The 24,613-nt window shown below is 36.9% G+C and overlaps 1 protein-coding gene across 3 annotated transcripts in view; it reads left to right on the top strand.

Annotated features, from left to right (window-relative positions):
* twin (CCR4-NOT transcription complex subunit 6-like twin) overlaps positions 1-24,613 on the top strand; it is a 501,959-nt gene that overhangs the window by 236,424 nt on the left and 240,922 nt on the right. For 2 of the 3 annotated variants that reach the window (XM_090397005.1, XM_090397007.1), the window contains exon 6: positions 2,753-2,910. The exons of the other annotated variant lie outside the window; for it this stretch is intronic. In XM_090397005.1, coding sequence (XP_090253131.1) covers positions 2,753-2,910 — 158 coding nt within the window. The remainder of the gene's footprint in view (positions 1-2,752; positions 2,911-24,613) is intronic. 3 annotated transcript variants of the gene reach the window in all.

Here is a 24,613-nt window from a genome sequence, read left to right as displayed (position 1 = left end):
CTACATCCAGTTCAACCATTATTGCCACTTTGGACTTGCTGACCATGCTTTTGGACACCCACCACAGGATATGATGGAAGAAGGCCACTCTACTCCACTACAGAAAATACGAATATAAGAGGCTATTCCTGGAATATACTTCATCCCAGAGAAACTTTCCAAATCCGAATGAATTGGGGTATATTTAACACTTCCCCAGATTTGGGACTCACTTATCCTCAGATCTACAGCTCAATGGCCAAGACCACTCGATTTAGCCCAGTATGGGTGACATTTAGAACTCTAGGTCCAACTTCTGTTACCTTTCGTCAGCCTCATTTACCCAGTGTTAGTTCCTGCATGCACATATCATTGTTCTGTGTTCTCTGATGATAATTTGACTTTGCTGAAATATTAGAAGTATTAATTAAAGTTACTGTAATTAATATTCAGTATATGTTGTAATTTCTTCTCAAATAATAGTTATGAATAGCCAACTTATAAGTTGACTATTCACTGATTCTCACCAAGCATCCTTAGTCATGAGCTTTGACTCAATTCAAATGTGTACAATTGTAAAATATAGGCTGCACCATTGTAATGTATATATATATATAGTTGGTTACTTGCTACTTCTAATTTGTACATATACTGTTAATATCTCCTTATTGTTTATCTTTATTGATCTACCTTAAGTATTCCTTCTCATGCCTAGGATCTCCAGATATTTATTTGTTTGATGACTGCACCCCCAAAGTTCCCCTATAGGCAAAAGAAAGCTTTCGTACCCTAGTAGATCAAGAATTATCTATATCTTATCCTCGCCAAGGTTTTTGCAGTCATGGCAAAATATTCGCTACCTATCTTAAATCACTTCTAGCCTTTGGGTTCCCGTTTGCAAGTCCGAATTGTGTTTTTTGGGATCAGTACATTGCAAAAGATTGGATCTGACAATGCTTTAAATAATCAAAACAAACAAGTTTAATTACTGGTCTGATAATTGTACACATTATATGAAAATACAAGTTTGGTTCACAGAAGACTATTTTTTAGCCTTGAATGATCACTTAAATTTGATTCCTGGTATATTTTCTCGTACTCACTTAATTAAATCTTCAATAAGCCTATTTTATATCACAACTATTAGGAAATTTTACATATATCATAGATTTCCTAAGGGTGCATATCAATCGTAACTTAGCTTCATTCAGGCACCATACGCGCATATATATATATATATCCCAGAATCCTATTTTTCTCTTGAACACTTGATTAAAACTCTGGTAATTGCATTGGTACAATTTATGTCATCAAGTTCTAAACATTCCTATAATATGATAGCAGGTAAATACTTCAACAACAAGAATTATCACAAGCACACATTTAGTTATCAAAAGAAATTCAATAGCCCAACTTCTTCCATGGGAAGTTAACTGCACTCACGTTTCATTCGTCAGTAATTACACACATTTACGAGTAATGCTCACACATTAAAACTACCTCCTTAAGTTAGATAACTTAACAGTTCGATAGGGAATTTTCACTTAATTCACAGACATTTAATGAAAAGATGGACTCATGTGGGTCTGCTCCTATCTTGCATGTATCTTTCTTTCCTTATTCCTTTTCCGGTGCTTGAGGGGTCTCTCCTCCGTTCCATGTTTTTGGAATCATTCTCTTGGAGTCACAGGGCACTGTTGAGTAGTCTCAACTGCTAGCGGGATATACGGTAGGCTTTCCAGCGTCTTGAACTGCTCGGTGAAGAATTGCGTAGGTCAGGGCGTGCACTTACTCAACAGAGCAGCAGAGCTTCAGGACCAATACGGCAAGATTTCTCCTTGGCTTATTGCCTCCGGATATCTACGGCTGCAACTTGAGTGGCTCTCGGTGGACGGATCTGCATCTTCCCCTCTGGAACTAACAGCACTTTCGATCTCTCATGAATGGATCACACCAGATAAAAAAAGGAAGCCCCTTTTCATCTCAGATCCAAACCTTTTAACTACCAGAGCCCCTGCACTTTGGATTATGTTTTTGGGACCCCTAATGTCCCTATGCGAGTCTTGCGCATAGTTATGAGAACCCTGGATAATAATACATGACTTAATGGTTCTCGAATTTTCGTTGACAAAATCTTACTTTCCCTCTTTACCTCCTTAATCCTGCCTACGGGACTTTCCTTTTGACTTCCGCCGTGCCCTTTCAATATTGACCTTGAAGGTCACCTGTGACGGAATTTGTAAACAATTTTCAAAAGGCATGCCGAAACTTTGGCATTTCTCTTGGTTTCATTACCTCCACATCTCTTCTTGAACAATGAGTGAGTTAATTCTCTTTGGGCTTATTTTGTTCTTTACACAAATAACTTTACATAGAAAAATAGATACATTTGTACAAGGAAATTTGGGTGTATTTCCACTGTAAAAGGTCGATGATTTAAATCATTTATATTTTGAGAACATCGAAATTATACACAATCATTAAGAGAAATGCATTAAAAATTTTTTGGACGATTCCAAAAATAGATTTGAAATTTGTTTTTAACTTGAGAGAATCAATGAATAAATGTTAATCCTGTTAAAATACTTGCTCTGAAAGAAATATTCTTTCCTCTGTAAGTTGTAAGCTCAAGGTCATTCTGTTCCATCAGTCCAGATGCTTTGGTAACAACTCTTATATATATATATGTGTGTGTGTGTGTGTGTGTGTATGTTTGTACATATTCTTTATTTTTTGAAAAAAGCTTTTTATAATATTAAAATGTATTTCTTAGGTATTTTCACAGTCTTGTGTTATAATGTTTTGTGTGATAAATATGCAACTCGTCAGTTATATGGTTATTGTCCAAACTGGGCATTAGAATGGGATTATCGAAGAAAAGGTATAATCAGTGAAATACGCCACTATTCAGCAGACATTATATCACTGCAGGTTTGTATAAATCTTTTTTTTTTTATTGTACATACAGTATTTAATTTATATAGTTATATTCTCAAAATATTTTTACTTAGATATGTAAAAGATTACAATGCTACAGTAATCTTTAAAACTGAAACATCTGAATCCTTTCCGGTGACAACAGGAGTCCCGCAAGGTGATGTATTAGCACCTTATTTATTCTTAGTATGCTTGGACTATGTCTTCTGGACCATCAACACAGAAGATCTTGGTTTTAACATTAGAACATCCACCCACACCATGCAAATAACTGATCTTAGCTTTGCTGATGATGTTGTACTTATTGATACAGAACCAACAAATGCACAAAAACATCTCATTCTACTAGAGGCACAGGCTAAACTTATTGGTCTGCAGGTCAACATCCAAAAGTCCAAAGTATTTTCAATATGTTATGAAAATTTTATACTTCATATCAACAATAAACCCTTAGAAAGAGTAAAGGACTTTCATTACCTTGGATCGTACATCAGCAATGCAGAAAATGATATTAGAAAATGTAAACAGTTGGCTCTAGTCTTCCATAACAAACTCCACACCATCTGGAAATCATCATTAATATCATTAAAGACAAAATTAAGACTATACCATGCAACCAGTAGATCCATCTTCTTGTATGGTTCTCAAACCTGGACAATAAGCACCAAAAAAAAAAAAAAAATTACAGATCTAATTAACTCCTTTGGAACTACGTGTCTCAGACTGATCCTTGGATACACTTCGATGGACAGTGTCACTAACTCTGCTGTGCTAAATCTGGCTAAGCAAGAACCATTTGTCAGTATAGTCAAAAAACTACAACTCAGATGGCTTTGATATCAACTCAGACATCCTGACGTCTCACCCTTTTTTTTGGAATCCCTCATCCTGTACAAACCAGAAGATGGCAATCGCAGTAGAGGAAGACCATGCAAACAATTTTGGCAATACATATGTGAAACCATCAGTAGATTGAACTGTAAAACTCCATCTGACATCTACCTGTTATCTCAAGAGACTTGGAAGACCATAATTTGCAATATTTAATTTTTAATATAAATCTCTTTCCCTTTTCACATTGTATCATATTGTAAATAAACTATGATGATGAGATATGTAAAATAATAAAAATTGTTTAAAAAAATGAGATGCTATCCTGATAAATTAGTGTGCTGTGTAGTAAGGTGTTTTTATTATTATTCTGTAGTTAGTCATATTTCTCTAAATCTCAAATACAAAATTTTGTTATGTCTGATGAATTAATCCAACAACTTGCTGCCTCAAGACTGAAAAGAAACATATTGACACAGTATATTATTACTTTGCTATTATTATCATGATGCCTTCATATAATAAATTGGAGAGAAGTCCTTATTATCAAATATGTTGCTCTTCAGGCTGCACTTTAACCTTATTTACTGCTTCTGCACTCACCACAACCTTAGGCTCCTGTTGTTCTCCAAGTTAAAATCCTGTTCTCACTCCCTTATTTAGATTCTTCTTATACAACTTCTACAAATAATTTCCTTTTCATTAATCTGGTACAAATTCTTCACCAACTTAAAAGTCTCAAACATATCAATACTTCTCCAATCTAGTCTTTGTCAGTCTCCTCATACCAAGCATTCTAGATGGTTGACATTGCTTTAGCCACTCTTCTCTGAATCCTTTCCAAATTCTCTTTGCTTCCTCAAAAACCAAGTATCCTGGTATATGAAAGAAGATTATTCCAAAGAATTGAAGACAACAGAGAAAGACAAAGAAAAGTTACTTTTTTGGGGTTTTTAACTGGACTGTAAAGTATTCATTTTATGCATATTTTCTGTTTGTTTGTAGAATTATTAAATCTGAGATGGATAAACAATAACCATGAAAATGCAAACTGCTGAACACCATATTTTAGGATGAAGAATGAATTTGCAGTTTAAATATTAAAAAAGAAAAAAAAAGTGGGAATAATGACATTGCAGTGCATGTGTGAATCGGAGCAGGAAATTTAGTGGATTGAGGGCTTTTAAACTTTGCACAGTATGTGCTAGAATGAATGAAAGTGACACTGCTGTGAAAGAGGTGAGAAAGAGAGAGGAAGTGTAAGAAAGAAAGAAGATATGAAAGGAATGGGAAAAAAATCTATTGAGGACTTCTCAAAACTTATACATTTTCAACAATTTTGGAAATTTCAGAGGTTTGACAAGTGCTGTATGATACTGCATGAAAGTCGGGGAGAATAGAAAAATGCTTGACAAATAGCATAAAAGTAGATAAAACTCACGAAGAAGAAAAAATAAAATAAAAGAGTGAAAAACTGCACTGCATAGAAAGATGTCAGTGGACACCATGGTGTGAGGAACAAACAGCCATGGTATCCACGTAGGACCTCCTTTCACAGCAGTCCTACGGGTCATACTTTCCATGAGCGTACGATAGTGATCAATGGGAATTTTGGACCATTCTTCCTATAGGCATATAATGAGGTCCTGGACTGTTGTGGGACAGATGTCCCTCAACCTCCCCCGACACTCCAGTTCATCTCGCAGATGTTCAGTGGAGTTAAGTTAGAGGCTCTGTGGGGGCCAGTCAAGTGTGGTGACATTCATGTCCACAAACTGCAGAGTTACAGCAGCAGCAGCTTTATGACACAGTGCATTGTCTTGCTGAAAGAGACAATGTAAAGTTCTATAGAAACGCCACAGAGTAGGAAGCACTGCATTGTGCAGAATGTTCAGATACCTCTCTGAGATCAGTGTTCTTGGCACCACAAACAGAAATCTCTCTCTCTCTTAGAAGCCAAACCAGCAAAAACAGGATTTATTATCATACCACCATCTCCAGATTTCATGGCTGGGGTTACACACTCTGGCAAGAGATGTTCACTGGTCATCTGCCACACCCATGCCTGTCCATTTGCTCCATGCATAGTGTAGCATGATTTGTCACTCCATAACAGAGCATTCCAAGCTTCCATATCCTCTTGTACATGCTCTTTGCACTATGAAGATATATTGCAATGCCCATTCCTTGAATTGTCCATTAGAGGACATAGGAGGACAGGACTGTTTGGTAAAGGTAGGTCTTGCTTTAACAATCTGCTCATGTTTATAATAGAGTGACAGCAGAGATGGATAAGAGAAACAGATATTCCATAGTGCTTCTGGATTTTACCAAAGCATTTGACAGGATTTTGTAATGGAAGTTATTATACAAACTCAAAGAAAAAGTTTGTAAAATTAAACTAGTGACATGGATTGCAAAGTGGTTGGGCAAAAGGTATCATAAAGTGATGTATAGTGGTTCTGTGTCTCTGAAAAAAAAAAAAAAAAAAAAGAGTAATAGGCCCACAGGGTTCTGCATTTTGGCCATTGTTGTTTAATATGTATATTAATGATATCGAGTAAGGTCTTGAATGTAATATTGAGTTTTTGTGTTGGGCTCATACACGAGAGTTGGTTAATCAACTTTAGTATCATGTATGGGTAGTAGATTGGGAAAGGAGAAACTTGTTTACATTTGATTTAAAAGCCTGTATATTATATTCCTTTGGAAAGACATAAGGGAAAGACTGTTCCACAATACAGCAGTAGCAGGGATGGAGGAGGAGGAAGAAAAGAAACTTGTTCTGTCTGTTTCAAGGTATACTATGAAGGGATGCTGGGCAGCAGCCACATATATTCCAATGGACTTAGTACTGAGTGGGGGAATTATTGATGATATTTTTTATATGAACATTTGCCATGGAAATATTTATAAAATATACATATTGCAGAAACCAAATGCCTTGCAAAGGTGGATAGAATGAATTGGTAAGACATGGGCTATTAATCAATCTAATTGCCCTCCTCTGTATTGAGTTAAGCATTTTGAGGGAGCTTTGGGGAGGGGACTCCACTCCAAATGTGAGAACAGTATTCATTAGCTTGGGTGCATTTGTGATTTATATAAGGTTAACAGCTGTTCAGAGATGAAGTAATTCTTAAGTGAAAGAGAAATCCTGGTTTTTTGGAAGCTGAGGAGGCAATGGTTGCAATATGTTTATGCCAGTAGCAGCTTGATGTCAGGGTGATTCCAAGAAGAGACATATCATCTTATCTGGAAATTTGAGTGTCAAGGGTAATACTGGGAGAAATAGTTCTTTCTTGTGAAAAATAAGGCAGAACTAGGTTTTGCTAGCATTGATCTGAACCCCCATTGGAAGGTAACTTGGAGATCAGAATTGAGTGCTGTGGTGGTTGATGGTCTGTAGGTTGAGATGTTTTGTGTAGAGTAAGGTTCATCAAATTAAAGGGAGGAGTGCAATGTTTTATCATCTGCAAACTGTGTATTGAATTGGAAGTCAACTGAAGTAGGTCATTCAAAAAAGCACCTGTAGAGATTCTGTATTGCTTTCAATCCTTATGACAAACCTAACTTAGCATCATCAGCAAGCAACAGGAAATCAACAGGAGATCTACTCACATATATCACCTATCTGTGAACAAATGCCATGGAGAAGTCTGGTGAATCTCGAGTGGTTGCACTCGATATCTCCAAAGCTTTTGACCAGGTCTGCACAAAGACCTATTAAGCAAATTCCCATAATTTTCTCTGTTCCAGACTGTTAAACAATAGTGAATGTCAGTTTACTGTTGTCAAGTATAAAGTTAAGTATTTTGAATGGAGGACATTATAGGCAGAGTGTTACGTTAATGGGAATTGGCTGGAAGTATTTAGTGAAGCTAGAGATTTGGGGGTTGTTGTGTTATAGATATATAGAAAGAAGAGTTTGCTGAGAGAACAGAACCTTGTGGAATCTCAGCATTAGTTGTATGGTGAGAGATTACGGAACTATCCACCATCACACTTAGTCATCACACTAGACAGAAAGCTGGCAGTCATCCAACTGCAGAAGTCCAGAACAGACCAAATGATGGCAGTTTGCTTAATAGGCCTTTGTGCCAGACCCACTCAAAAGCTTTGGAGATATCAAGTGCAACCACTTGAGATTCACCAGACTTGCTGATGTTTGCTGATGATGCTAACTTAGGTTTGTCATAAGGATTGAAACTAATATAGAATCCCTACAGCTGCTTATTTGAATAGATTGGTTATATTGGTAAATAAGTAAATTGGTAGGTATTTTGGATGATTTAGGAAGACTATAATGAAGACATTACAGGCAGAGTATTATGTAAATAGGAATTGGCAGGAAGTATATAATGAAGCTAGAGATTTGGGGGTTATTGTGGATAGTGAGTTTAAGAGTCACATTAATAAAGTAGGAAAGTTGTTGCATTAGATAATAGCACTCTTATAGAGAATATCATCTTGTATTCTCTAACAGTCTTGTTATTGAAAATACAAGACTAAGGAAAGATCACATCTGATTGTGCTCAGGTATGGTCACCTGGGTTTCATCTGTCTCTCCTGGAACCCAAGTGACCATACTTAGGTTCTAAGGGGATGAAGAGACAGTTGAAAAGGTTAATTGGCAGGTAATGAAGAGGATAACTAAGCATGGAATTGTGCATATAAGGACAGATTCAGAATGTGGTCTTCAAAATTTGAGCAAGAGACGGACAAGAGGAAATATGATAGAAGCATGCAAGTTAGTACAGTATATACACAAATGAGATTTTCAGCTTGTGAATGGTGGAAGTAGAACTCTTTTTCATCCCTGGAAGTTGTAACATGCTTCCTAATAACCACCCTTAGTCAATGTTTGAAAGCCTGTCAAGTACTGGTTCTTCTTGTGGCATGTGGTGAGTGTGCAGAATGGGCTACTGTTACATGTTGCAAGTACATCTTTTCCAAATGTGTGCAGTGAAAGATATGATAGGTTTTTAAGAATAGTGTGTAAATTGGCACTTCCTCAACGAATCCTTGAACTTCCTGGAGGTATATTCATAGTAGTAGTGATAGTAGTGTTGGTAGTAGTAATAATAGTAAATGTATGGAAATAAAAAAAAAGTATTAGAAATACATAAAATAAATAAACTCTTTAATGACTTTTATTCTCCAAATGGAAAAATCTTTGAAGTCTTCTTCAACCTTCACTGGTCATTAACTCAGGCTATCACTGAACCATGGCTTTCAGGGTAGAGAACAACAGACAACTGCTACCATCTCGTAGTTCTAAACTGTAACATTTGTATTATCACTTGTAATGTTGTGAATTTTATGGTTGATACCTTTTTGAGATGGGGAGAAAGCTAAAAACTCCACTTTCTGGGAGAAAATATCAACTTTTCTATGATAAAGGTTGACTAACTCAACAATCTGCCAAAGAAAGGTGAAAAACAGTTTCCTCTAGTTTGCTCCTGACGTTGAATCTACAATGGTCTTTCTTCTTTCATCTGATAGCTTAGTGCCATGAAAACATACACCATTTACACAGGTATCCAAACATTTATTATTCATAATTCAAATACTAGAACTGGCACTTTCATATATCTCAGCACAGTGAGTATCCGTAATGAATTGAAAGAACATTCATCAGAATGCCCAAGTTCGTTATAGTAAAATGATTGTAATGTAAACTGAGAAGAGTAATAACTTAATTTCCTGACATTTTGACTTTCATTTAACACAGCTTTTTTTTGTTTGTTTGTTTGTTTGTTTGTTTTAATAAGAAATCACTTTGTGAAGAAAATATAGATGCAAAACAACTCCAGGAAAACCTCGTTTAATGTGAATTCAATATGCATATTCAGTTAACTGATTATCAAACGATAATCAGTTAACGTGATCGAGTGAAATGATACTATTTACTGCTTTAAGCAAGTGATTAATTAGTTGTGCTTTTTTTTACGTTATGTAGAATTTTTTGTCACTAATCTGTAGTGGGCAGTGGCCGATGACACGCAGCAGTTGACTCAAAACTATCATCACAAGCACACGTGCAAACTCTGTTCTCTTGTTCAATCAATTTTCCTTCATTTTGCTTTAATTTAGATACCTATAAGGCTTTATTATATTCAACCCCTGATATGGAAAAGAGAAAAACTGATAAAGAAAGTGGCAGTAATAAAAGGAGAAGAAAAGTAATTATGTTAGAGGAAAAGTTGGAAAACATGCTCAATTCCCATTCAGAACAGTTAAGTGAGAATGATCTCCTTCAGCTAGAAGAAAGTGTGCATATGAAGAAGAAGATAAGGGGTGCGAACAAGAAGAGAATGCTATGACTAAGAAGCTAATTGCAAAAGAACTTGAGCTAGTTTTCAATGACATTGAGCATGCTAAGGAAATTTTGCTTGATGCTGATCTTGGTATGGAACAAAGCTTCGAAGTCTGCTTAAGTGTCGTAAATTGCATGACAAGATGAAAAAGTCAAGCACTTTCAAACATCTTTACTTAATTTTTTTGTAAAAAAGTAGCTCAATCAAATGTTTAGTCATTAAATAAAAATTTAAGCAGTTGATTTTTATTAACTTTGATGATTTTATCCTCTAATATAGCTTATACATTGTTTATTTTATTTATTTAATGTGATAGATAATACTTGATAGATTAATTAATCATTAAGCGAGGTTTTCCTGTGATCACTTTATGCAACTCCTGTTATGGGGAGATAAGAACATATCATTAAAAACATAGACAAAGGTGTTGGGGAAGCATATTAAGGCCATCATTTATATTATATATACAGATGATGTTTCTCTGAATATACACATGTATATTCAGAGAAACAAGTTGCATTACAATTTAAACAATCAACCGCTGCACTACTAGTCTGATCTCTGGTATGTATTGGGGGTGGGGAGAGGGAGCCAAATCAAACATATTCTATGTGGTCATAGGTCAAGTTCTGGTATATTATCCCTGAATGATAAAGTATTTGTAATGGTCTAATTCATATTTAAAATAAGGGTTGTGTGCTTTTGTAAATTATTATTTATTGAGTGAAAAGACTAATTTTTAGAGCTCCCATTGTCACACACCCAAAAAATAAAAACAATATCTGTCCATATTGTACATGAAGTAGTTCTTATTGTTTATAATTTTATACAAGAACTGGAGCTTTCATGTATCTCAGTACAGTGAGTATCCATAGAATCGGAGATGTCCTTTGTCATACCATGCCTTAAATGCATTCACCTTCTCAAGCAATACATTCCAATTACCTTCAACTCTCTGGGCAGGAAAGCTTTGTCCCCTGCTCACACTCTCTGTGTACAGCTTCCAGGGATTGGTCTTCTCTTGTTCCCATTATATAAAAAACCTCATCCACATGAATCTGGTGCTTAATCCCTTCCCAAACTTTGTCTTATTTGCATGATGAATCAATGATTATCCTTTTTATGTATATTCATCAAATCTGAATGCCAAAACACTAACCAGGTTCATCCTTAGGGAATGCTATTTCTGATTTCAAATTCAAGTATTCTACTTATTACTGAGAAACCTTATCATTAATTGTTCTAGTTGAAGTCAAACATTCTCCAGATATATCTAAATAAATACTTTAATCAATCAAATATTATAGTAATTATATATAACTCAATCACTAAGCATATCTACACAAGTCATATGGAAAGGCATAGGTGTCATTGGTTTCATGATGGTGCTTCATTCACAGTATAAACAACACCAAGAGAGCCCAAAACACATTTATTAAACTTACTAATATTTTGCTGATTTTCTACCCAGCATCTTCACAACACAATTATAATTATTAAATGCACATAGCACTGAAGTCAGTAATTGCAGAAAACAATTGAAATTGTGATTGAAACAGAACTATCAGGTCCTAGAACGACTGTCTTCCAGATTTTTGGCAAATTAATGCAATTATACTTGTTGAGGTTGATGGAATGCTTTATAGCTGATGCAGATCCCAACAATAATCTATCAGTGATTTCCTCCATTTAATCCTATGTGAAGGAGTATCCAGAGCAAGGTCTGTCAGTCCTGACTTGCTATACAGATAACTGTGGATGTAATTTTCGTGTTTTTTCGTGTTCTTCAAAGTGATTGCTAACTGATCTGTCAGTCTGTCCAAAGTAGTCTAAACGATAGGCACAAGGAACTTTATACAAAGGATGTGCAAGAGATAGAAGCATGTAGAGATAGAAAAAAAGATGAAAACAAAGTAGCATAGAGATCATATTTGCAGTGAACTTTGGATATTTTTTCTGATGTATACCTTAATATATGAGATGAGAATAGTTTTGGTGTGATCCTGTGTGTTGATGGGGAGTGGAAAGATGCATGAAGTATTTTATTTATTTTATATGGGCTGTAGCTTTTGGCTAAAAGCTATTGCAAAGGTATCTGAGCTCAGTTACAAGAGCCATGTCGTTTGAACAAATAGTTGTGGCTCGGTGAGTGTTTTGAGGATACCATACTGTTGAGAAGGGTAGTGTGATTGCTTTTGTAACTATCTCCTGTATGAGTGGGTTTTCTGTATGTAAAAGATGATAATGAGCCATTAGGATGCTGTGTCACTAGCGTATCTAGAAAACAGAGATAATTGTTACTTTTTTTTTCTATGCTGAAGTTTATTCTAGGATGTTTGCTGTTAAGATGCTTTAAAAATGTATCCAATGTGCACAAAATATGCAGTATAGCCAAAGGAACAAATGAATTGTTCTAACAAAAGCAAATGAGGGAAACGGAACTGTTATCACAGAGACCAAGTGGATTACAACAGAAAAAATTGAGTCATATCTTTAAGGACTTCTCCTTATCAGATTATAGATTGAGATCCTACAAAATCCCCAAAAGAAAAAAAAAATGTATAAATTATTTAATTAAAAAAAAAGTTACATCCTCGCTCAAAGAGATTACCACAAGACTTAAATCTTATCATGTTAAACCACCCTGAATATATGGGATCCCTAAAATTCACAAATCTAGTGCTTCCATTTGTTCAATAATAGATAGGATAAGCAGCACCCTACAAACCAAACCGACCAACATTTATCCAAATTCCCCCCCCCACACACACACAAGGGCAACTCTCCCTCGTCTATTAAAAATTCTCTATATTTTAAAACTCATTAAAAATCTAATCTTGACAGATTCTAATGATTCTTGACAGATTCTATGGAGAGGCAAACGAAGGATCAGCGCAAGACATAAGCAGAGAGGAAGTATATTGGGCACTGAGAACAACGAAGAATGGAAAGGCTGTGGGGGCAGACCAGATACCTGGAGAAGCTTGGGCAGCGAGGGCATAGACATGTTATGGGATCTGATGAGGAAAATAGCCCAACAGAAAAAGATACCAGAGGAATGGAGGGAAAAGCATTCTCGTCCCAATCTACAAGGGAAAAGGATATGTTTAAGATTGTGGCAACTATAGAGGGATCAAACTGATGTCACACACGTTGAAGATATGGGAAAGAGTAATTGAAGAAAGGATAATTGCAGGAAACAAAAATTGGCGAGGAGCAGTTCGGATTTATGCCAGGAAAAGGGACAACGGATGCAATATTTGCCCTAAGGCAATTGATGGAGAAATATAGGGAGTGTAGGCGGAGCTACATATGGTGTTTATAGACCTGGAAAAGGCATACAACAGAGTGGCCAGACAGGAGGTATGGAGATGTATGAGGAAAAAGGGGGTGTCGGAAAAGTACGTGAGGTTGGTGAAGGAGATGTATGGGGGAGCGAAAACTCAGGTCAGGTCTAGTGTCGGCATGACAGAGGGGTTTCCTATTGTCGTAGGGCTCCATCAGGGATCAGCTCAGAGCCCCTACCTCTTTGATCTGGTCATGGATGTACTAGTGGAGGACGTCAAGAAGGAGGCACCATGGAGCATGATGTTTGCCGATGATATTGTTCTCTGTGAATCATCCCGAGGGAAGTTTGAAAAGATCCTGGAAGAGTGGGAAAGGTATTGGAGGAGAGAGGCATGAAAATTAACTGGCTAAAGACCGAATATATATTAACAGGGAGTGACAAGGATATGATCATATGACTCCAGGGTGAAAGGTTAACTTCAGGGAAGAAATTCAAGTACCTCGGGTCAGTCGTCGAGAGGAATGGTGACCTGGATGAGGAAATACAGCACCGAATAACATGCGACTGGATGAACTGGAGGAAGATGAGTGGGGATCCTCTGCGACAAGAGAGTGAGTTGTAAGATGAAAGGAAAGCTGTATAAGATGGTGGTGAGGCTGGCGATGCTCCATGGTGAGGAGACGTGGCCTATAACAAAGGCACAGGAGAGGAAGATGGAGGTGGTGGAGATGCGGATGTTAAGATAGATGAGTGATGTGACAAAGGACAGGATAAGGAATGACTACATCAGAGAGACGATCAAGGTGGGACTGATCGGTAAGAAGGTCATGTAGAGAGAAAGAGTGAAGAGTATGTTGGTATATGAGTAGCGCGTATGGAGGTGGAGGGGAGGAAAAGAGGCAGGCCCAAACTCAGATGGAGAGATAAGGTGGCAGAGGATCTTAGGGAGAAAGGATGGAGTCAGGAAGATGCCCTGGACCGGAGAATCTGGAAGAAGAAGAAGAAGATTAAAGATGAGAACGCCGACCCCGTTTAACACGGGATAAGGCATAGCGAAAGAAGAAGAAGAAGAATCTATTCTTCTAAAGATCAGCTTCATCCTCTTGCACATACTGGAGTGTGTAAAATTCCTTCAACCTTCAGTTTAGTCTACTTTGGATAGACTGGTAGATCGGTTAACAACCACTTTGAAGAACACAACAATTACATTCACGATTATCTGTATGGGATGTCAGGATTGACAGACCATGCTCTGGATATTCCTTCACATAGAATTAGATGGAGGAATACTTGATATTACATAGAAGTCAATTATTAGTTTGAAGACTATTTTTAGATCAGCTTTGAAAGCACTCTCCCAACCTCAAGTATGGTTGCATTAATGTGCCAAAGATCTGGTAGACTGTCATTTTGAGACCTGGTCTGTCTACTTGTCCAAATTAACTTTATGATTATCAAGCCCATAGAAAGCAGCATGTAAGGACATTATTTCTGTTTCAGTTACAATTTAAATTATTTTCCGCTATTATTGAGTTCGGTGATGTGCGCTGTTATCAGTTACAGTTGTGCTCTTTAGTTGCAGGATAGAAAATCCAGCAAAATTTGAATGAGGAAGGACGTAGGCATCTGGAGAGATTGCTGTTCTGAAAGTCAGTGTGTCCCAGGGAGGATGATAGCAGGGGTGGCCTCTTGTGGGAATGGATACTTGGGAGAAGGGAGACGATGTCAGGTAACACTGAGCCCAGTGGAGTCTAGAAGGGATAATGCTGGGTATAGAAACAATGGCATTTATATGCTTTATACTAATGCCAGGAGTATCTGGAATAAGGGAGAGGAATTGGTGGCGCAGATAGCATCAGCCTGGCCAAAAATTATTGGGATTACTGAGACGTGGTTGACAGAAGGGGATATAATAACAGGAATAGAAGTCGCTGGGTATAGCATTTTTCGTCAGGATAGGAGGGGAAAGCATGGTGGTGGGGTACTGCTTATGATAAGTGATGACCTATGTCCTCTAAGAGTGGAGGCTTTGGAAGGAAGTGAGACAAATGATTTTGAGAGCATATGGTGTGAGGTAGAGGTAGGCAAGACAGGATATTTAGTGGGGTGTTGCTACAGACCCAGGAGCACAGAGGATAGGGACCAGGAGATGTTTAGACAGCTAAGTTTGGCAAGTGCAAGAAGAATGATGAAAGGAAAGTGGCGAAGGTAACACAGAATGATGAAAGGTGGTGAAGGTAACACAGAGGCCCTGCAAGAGGATTTAAATAAGCTAGATAGATTGGCAAATGAATGGGGGTGTCAGTTTAATGCAGCAAAATGTAAGGTCTTGAGGTTTGGGAAACATCGATGGGATGCTGCATACTCTATGGGAGGAGTTATACTGGAGGAAGTAGGGGAGACAAGAGATCTGGGGTTGATGATTGATAGAAACCTGAAGTTTAGGGGACATATTGCAAAGGTGGTGAAGGTAACACAGAGGATTGCTGCAATTATGAGAAGGACACTGACCTGCAGAGATAAGAAGGTCATCATTCCGTTGTATAAGTCTCTGATCAGACCACACTTGGATTATTGTTCTCATATTTGGTCCCCAGGATTTGAAGGGGATAAATTAACTGTGGAAAAGATACAAAGACGGATAACAAAGATGGTCTCAGGACTGTACAAGGATAGTTATGAGAATCAGCTGAGGGAATGTGGATGGACTGCAGAGTTTGGCGGATAGAAGAAGGAGAGGTGATATGATTGAGACTTTTAAACTGTTGAGAGGTGGTTACAGGGTTGACACTGGGGAGTTCTTTCACTTGGTTGAACAGCGGGAAGGAGTGATGACAAGAGGCCATCCCTGGAAGTTAACGAAAGGAAACTGTGAGCAACAGGGTGAGGAGTGGTTTCTTTGCGTGGAGGGTGGTTGAACCGTGGAATGCATTGCATGATGGAGTGGTGGGAGCGAGAACGGTCAATGAGTTTAAAGAGTGGTATGATAGACTTTGTGTTTCTTAGGGGGGGACCTCCCCTCGATGAGTCTTGACAGACTTTTATGTTCTTAGGAAGGACCTCCTACAATGAGTCTTTTGACTCCATGGAGGCCTGAATAATAATAATAATAATAATAATAAATTTAATAAGTTTAATAAATGTATTTTTTTCTCTTTTAGTGTTGTTTATACCATGAAGCACTATTATGAATCTGCACAAGTCATTACACTGTACATTGAGCTTAACTGAATTAAACTCAGTGCAAAACATGAAGGGCAAGAAATAATATTTGATGGATTATTGTAATATTATTTCTTGTACCATTATGTTTGTTTGTTTGTGGTTTAAACTAATAAAGAATGGAATATGGTCAGCTAAGTTCCAACTTGCCAGCTCATCCTGATCTGTTCTTTTCATTGCTTGGAAAGAAGTCAATGGACATCATAGTACATGAGGAAAAAACAGCTATGTCCCCACCTTAATAAGATGTGGAATCTCCTTTCACTACAATGACTGTAGCAACCTTAATCCTATGGGGCATACTTTCCACAAGTAGCGATCAATGGAAAATTTGGGCTATTCTTCCTTTAGGCATGTGATGAGGTCCTAGACTGTTGTGAGATGGACACCCATTGACCTCACCCGGCTCTCCATCCCACAGATGTTCAGTATGGTTGAGATCAGGGCTCTGTGTAGGCACTCAATGTGATGACGTTTATGTCTACAAACCATGCAGTTACTGCAGCAGCCTTATGAGACAATGCATTGTCTTACTGAAAGAGACAATGGTCAGTTCTGTAGAAATACCACAAAGTTGGAAGCATTGCATAGTTCAGAATGTTGAGTAGCCTCTTGGAGTTCAGTGTTCTTGGCACCACTAACAGAGGTTCGAAGTCAAATCAGGAAAAACAGGACCGTACTGTTACACCATCACCTTTGAATTTCATAGTTGGGGTTATGCACTCTGGTAAGAGAGGTTATCCCCCAAAACCTGCCATCTGCTCGGTAAGGGTGTAGCATCATTCATTGCTCCATAGCTTTCCAAGCATCTATGCCCATGCTCTTTGCACCACAGAAAATTACACTCTATGTTGATTTGGGTAACGTAGCACTTGCATATTGCAGTCCTACCATGGAAACCTCTATTATGAGCCTCTGTTCTGATTGTTTTTGTGTAGATTCGTGCTTTAGTCAATGCCTGGAACTCTGCATTCAACATGTCGGCTGACAAATGATAGTTTTTACTTATTATCCTTCATAGCACCCTACAGTCATGTCCGGTGAGTGTGGTGATTGTCCACTGCAGATAGCACTTGCAGTTGACTCCCTGCACTTCCATCTTAGTATAGTATCACTGATTGTTGACCTGGGATAGCCCAATTTGTCAACAATTTGCCAAACAGATAGGCCTGCAATATTGCATCCTATCACAATGCCTCTTTGAAACTCAGTCAGTTCCCTTCTCATATCATTTCAATTGGATACAGTTGCACTGACCTGGGAGCATCATATTCCTTAAACACATGACTCATTACATAGCGTGATGTAACTTGCTCATGTGCGTGTCCGTTCACTTCTTTCTGAGCAGTGTACCATGTGAATGTCGGTATTGAACATTTGGTCAGAAGCCCTGGTCTGTTATGTAGAAGTCTGTTTGCTGTCATCTAGTCTTGTCTCTTAAACAATCTCCTAAGATAGTAGGGTCATTTAAACAGAATGGGAACAGGTGTTTGATGCAGGGAAAAGACCCACAGGAAAGTCAACATTTAGGTGGGAATGATGCAGGTCAAAGAGCCTTCAAAGACAGAAATATAAGAATTGATAATATTGGAGTGTGGTAATATTGATAATTGATAATATTGATAAGTGATGGAATAATTTGGAGTAAAATTGTTGACAGGACTTTAGTATGAATGGAAACTTAATCATCTAGTAATGTCATATCTTGTAGAGTACATATCGGGAAATTGATGATAACCCATGAAACTACATGACAAGCAAAAGTTTAGAAACTTTTTCAATATTCTTAGTTCTCTGAGTAGACTGATCATAGCAGCTAAATTACCCAGTTCTCCATTTACACGGTAGATTGGTTCCAGAAAAAACCATGTAAATGAAACTGTGAAAAAGAATACAGTGCATATGAAAAAATAAAATTGTAGTTCCAAATGTGAAAAGCCAATATGAACAATAAGTTATTTTCAAACAAAACATGAAATCGTTGAATAAAACTCTATTTAATTTTATTGGAATATTTTTTATTTTAAATACTTATTTAATGTTATACATATATATCTTTCTTTAAAAAAATAGTGTCACTAAGCAGAAATTCAAAAAGACCCAAATACACAAACACATGGTTATTAGTTAAATTTTATTCGCCGTCACTTTCTGATAGTAGCTGCATTCTTTTGTGAAACTGGAATTAAATCACTTCTATCTCTTGAAACACTTTCATACTGCAATGGCGAAACGTTTTCTTCAGTAAAAGGAACTAAATTAGCACTAATTTCCAATAATCTTGAAGGTTGATTTTTTATTACCATGAACTCTGTAATTAATCATTGAGATCCTGTTTTTACTAGATCTTCGTATAATTCTTCATATTGCACCATACATGACCAGTTCACATTTAAATTGTTTAGCTTGTTCAGTATTTGAATCGTGTAAGAAAATGACTTTGCAATTTACTAGCCATTTGAAGCCCTTCTTTAATTAATCTTGCAGTGAGTGGAATCTCTTTGTCATCATCATCGTCACTTTTTTCTTTTTCATCGCGATTCTCAAGGACAGCTTCTATTATTTCATCATCACTAACAACAGCCTTCTCAACCATTAATTCTTCACTAAAATTAAGGGGATATTAAATCCCACATAGTTTTAAAACCGAATAAGAAACTCAAAGATTGGAATCAGAGAGTTTCTTGCCGAATATAGTAAACTATAAAGTATCGGCGACACTAGCGTTAGCCAATGCAAGTGATCTTAGTACGTAGTACAATACCGGACGACTTGTTGCAAAGGTGGGGGAAGTTCAGATCGCTATTCTTAGGTATTTTCCATAATGTAAAAACACATTTCCTAGGAAATGTATGCTGTTATTACATTATGGAGGGAGGTCACTACCCAGACCGGTTTCAGCCTTTTTTGAGGCTTCATCAGTGAGTAGCTAGACCTAATACCGAAGTGTATAGCGAAAAGAACTTATATACTCTGTGAACGAGTTTTCCAAACAGGTGCAACCATTAAGTTACTTAAGTATAAAGAGCTAATAAGCTTCGAGTCGTCCTTTGCGACGACACCTTTGCAACGAGTCGTCCGGTATTGTACTACGTACTAGGATCACGTGCATTGGCTAACGCTAGTGTCGCCGATACTTTATAGTTTACTATATTCGGCAAGAAACTCTCTAATTCCAATCTTTCAGTTTCTTATTCGGTTTTAAAACTATGTGGGATTTAATATCCCCTTAATTTTAGTAATGTTTTCATTGCCGAAATGAAGCTTATTAGCTCTTTATACTTAAGTTAATTCTTCAATATCTGCAGACAAAAAATCATCAAATCCTTCTCTGCCGACTGCATATGCTAGTTTGATGATATTGGGATATTCAGTTGTATGCAAAGGTACAAGATTTTTCTTTTCACACATTCTGGCTAAGTAGCTTTCCAGCATGCATTTAAAGTTGGTTTCAATTCTGATAACGCCAACTTAGCAAGTTTGATGCAATCCAAAATAGAAAATTTCTACCACACATCAATAACTGTCAGTAAATTATCCTTATCTAGTTTAATCAAAATGTATTAGAATATTCTTATGTAGTAAGTTTTGGAGGTAGTGATCACACCTTGGTCTAGTGGTTGTATTAAGGATGTTGTATAAGATGGCAGAAAACAAAATTTCACATTCAGGTGTTCTAAAATAGGATGGCCAGGTGCATTTTCTGTAATCAATAAAACTTAATAATCAACAAATAAATCCAGATTTTTTCCCCATCAAATAGTGTTTAACTTCTGTAACAAAACATTGATGGAACCATTCGTTTTTTTTTTCTTTTTCTTCCATTAAAAAAAAACATTCATTAAAAATTTCTTTTGTAACCTAACTTTTTTTTTGTTTGCATTCCAGTGCACTGGTAACATGTTAAAATCCACACCTTTCATTGCCCATGATCTTAGGGATCGATTAATGAGTAATGGTTTTAATATACTATCTCTTGAAGCATTGCTGCAAAATAATAGTCACACGATCCTTAGCTGCTTTAAAGCCACCAATATTTTTTTGTGATTTCACTATGTAAGTTCTGCTTTTTTCCAAGGAAGGCCGGTCTCATCTGCATTCCAAACTTGATCAGGAGTGTAGCCACCATTTTTAATAATTTTGGATGAAAGAAATTCGCTAGCTGCTGGCTCATCTGCAGATGTGGCTTCTCCTTTTATTTTTACATTATGAAGTGCATATCTTTTGAGAAATTTTGTAAGCCAACCTGTGCTTGCAGAAAAAACACAATTGTTGTTTGATGTTGTTTGCTCCTTTTCCTGAATCTGCTTATACAACTGTAATGCTTTCTGTTTGATGACATTTGTGTCTAAAGTTATTCCTTTTTGTGAGCAATCTTCTATCCACATCACTAGGGTCTTTTCCATCTTCACTTTTATAATATCTCTCGTATACGATGACAACTTGGCACCTAATTTTGTTCCATAAAGAACAGATTTTCTACTGGCCTCTTCATTTTTCATAATCATTCTTACAGTAGCTTCATTCAATTCAAAATATTTCCCTAAGGGTGTTGAACTGTCTCCAGCTGCTAAACGATCTAAAATTTGGATCTTAGTTTCTAAAGAGATAGCTTTTTTTCCCCCCTTCTTCTGTCTAACTGAATTATCTGACGTCATGATTAATGGGGGTAATGTTACAAAAATATCTGAAAATAATCAATAATTAATTTTAGTAATTTGATATTACACATACAAAACTTAAGTACATATGTACCATTCTAGAAAATGATAATTATAATGGAAATATCTTTTTTAACAGAACTGAATTCAAACAGAAATTTTAACAATAAACGCCATTTAAACTGTGTTAAATCAAAATATACCATGTAAAAATAGAATTGTTCTTGTTTTCTAAACCGTGTTATTTTGAAATCATGTAAAAAAAAGGCCGTATAAAAAGAGAATTAGCTGTATATCAATCCTTAAACTAGGTTATCAGATTTTCTTAGTCATTCTTTCTCTTTTTAATGAGAGAGAAATTAACAGAAGTAACAGCGTAGTCCCAACTTCCAGCAGTAAAGAGAACATTTGCCATATGTAAATACTACTTTCATGCAGTATGAAGAAATGGCAATTCCCACGAAGCATAATGAAGACACATGTAGAGGGCTTGAAAAATTTTGTGCTGGCTCACCGGCCATTCAGATATCTCACTTGTCAGATGTTAGGGTATACTCACACAGTCACCTATCATATCATAATGACATGTTTATTCATGGATCTGGTCAGTTTATAAGCTTTTGTTAATGCCATGGCTAATTTTTATTCCATATAAACTACCACTGTTGAAGTAAACACGTGAACTACTACTTTTGTATTAGTGTATTTATCAGTCTGTGAAGAAAAAAAAAAATTCCTGTTTCGTTTTAGTATTATTGATGATTCTGTTTTTTTCCTATGTTTTTACTTCTAACAATTATGCCTTTAATCACTTTTATGCAAAAAAAAAAAAAATAATAATAGTTTGTTCTCTGCCATTATAAGCAAATGTTATAAACATTCAGTATCATCCCTAAGGTCTACTCATATAACTACAGTAGTGCTTTATGAATTTGGATTGGCCCTGAAACACTGTTGGATGGACAGTGTCGGCAATGTCATGTGACAGTGCAACAACTCAGAAAACAATCCAGAAACATTTAAGTTAGAATCAATATGATGAAATATCTATGGGAAAATATATACTCCTTTTCGAGTTTTAACATCCATTGTTAACGGTCAAATTCTGTACATTCCATCGCTAGGTAAGAATTGACCACCACCTGCTGCATATCTGTTTTAGGATGGCATGTTATGATTAACTGTTTTTTTATGTTGAGCCCATACATGAGAGGTTGGTTGATCAACCTATAGTAGATTAGTACCATATATGGGTAGTGGGTTGGGAAAAGAGGAACTTGTTTACATTTGATTTGAAAGACTGTATATTGTATTCCTTGGGGGAAAACAACAGATGAGAGGGAGACTGTTCCATAATACAGCAGTTGCAGGGATGAAGGAAGAGGAAAATAAATTTCTGTGGGTTTCAAGGCGCACTGTAAAGGGATGTTGAGCAGCAGCTGTACGTGTTCCAACAAGCTTAGTACTAGTGGGGGAATTATTGATGCTCTTTCAGATGAACATTTCCCATGAAAATATTTGTTGAATACGCATAGTGCAGAAACCAAACCTATGTGTGAAAGTGGGGAGAGTGAGTTGGTAAGAGATGGGTCATTAATAAGTCTAATTGCTCTCCTCTGCATTGAGTCAAGGTTTTTGAGGGAGCTTTTAGAGGCCCTACCCCATATGTGTGAGCAGTATTCAATAGCTGGGCGGATTTGTGATTTGTATAAAGTTAACAGCTGTTCAGGGGTGAAATGGTACGGGTGAGTTTATTCCTGGAGAGGCTTGATGTCAGGGTAATTCCAAGAAGAGAAATCTCACACTCTCTGGAAATTTGGGTGTAGTCAAAAATAATACTGGCAAAAAATGATTATTTTTTTATGAGGCATAACACAGAACCGGGTTTTATTAGCATTGAAGGTGAGGTAATCTGAACCCCATTGGAGGATGGCTTGGAGATCAGAATTGAGGGAGGTATGGTTGATGTTCTGAAGGTTAAGGTAAGTTGTGTAGAGTAAGAGCTATCAAATGAAAGGAAGGAGTGTGATATGCTGTCATCTGCAAAACTGTGTATTGGTTGGAGGTCAACTGAAGTAGGTCATTGACCACACATAGTGTGTGCATCCAGACAGAAAGCTGGCAATCCAACTACAGAAGTTCCTGGGACAGATCAAATGATGATAGTTTGCTTAGTAAGCCTCTGTGCCAGACCCAATCAAAAGCTTTGGAGATATCAAGTGCAACCACTTGAGATTTGTCAAACTTCTCAATGGCATTTGTCCAGAGATGAGTGAGCAGATCTCCTATTGAATGGCAGCAACAGAATCCATACTGGCAGTCGTTTTTTAGGTGTTTGCTTTCATGGTAGTGTAGGAGTTGGGAATTGACGAATTTTTCCATTACTTTAGACAGGACTGAGGTGAGCAAGATGAGGCGGTAGTTTGACAGCAGTGACTTGTCACCCTTCTTGGGAATGGGTTGAATATAGGCCAATTTCCAGGCTGTGGGATAGGTATCAGTGTAGTAAGAGAGTATATACAGGTTACCTTGAGGTATAGGTGCAGTTCACTCTCTGAAGATAAAATGACATGTATTTGTATGTGTATCTCATCTCTCATTAATCGTATTCCATTATGAGAGATCAGTGATAATCAACAAACAGGTATTTGTAGTGACTAGCATTCCTCAATAGCTATAATAAGTAAGGTAAACATACAAAAAAACTATTTACAACATGAAACAGAGTCAGCATTATGTAAATAAAACCGACAATTAAACTGAGACGCTTCTGATTTTTTTTTCTTCCGTCATCAACTTAAAAATCTGCAAGCTATCCAAAGTAGACTTTGTTCCAGGCACAAGGAACTTTATACACCCCAGAATGTTGAAGAGCATGAAGATGATCTTTTGGAGAATGGATGAAAGTTGCTTGTTGGATGTATGGTTACAAAGTACCATGGTGACTGTATTTGTGAAGACCATTAGCATTCTTTTCAGATATACCCTGAAAAGAAGTTAGAAATAGTTTTGATGTGATCTTGTATATTATTTATGGTAAGGATGTAGGCAGTCAGCCTCAGCTGTGACCTTAACAAGTGTTATTTGCCAGAGAAATGGCAGTCATTCTAAGACTATATTTAACTGAATTCTCTGAATTAACTTTGGAAGTTTATTTTTCACTTGGTTAGGGTTGACTATAATAAATTAGTTTAATCCTTTATACAAGTGTAAGTAAACAAAGTTTGCACCTGAAAATATCTTCAGGACTGAGGTAAGGTAGTGCAACACCTTAATGCATAGCAGTATACATGTCTGCAAGGAGATGTGCTTTGCATTATGGGAGATACTGAGACAAGTAGTTATGAGAAATTGGTCCACCTTTGCTCGGAGTT

This window comes from Typopeltis vanoorti, chromosome 8 (assembly GCF_054136105.1).
Source record: "Typopeltis vanoorti isolate ZY-2024b chromosome 8, IOZ_Tvanoo_1.0, whole genome shotgun sequence".
NCBI lineage: Eukaryota > Metazoa > Arthropoda > Arachnida > Uropygi > Thelyphonidae > Typopeltis > Typopeltis vanoorti.
Note: the sequence above shows the minus strand (reverse complement) of the source record. Positions and strands in the feature narration are given on the sequence as shown.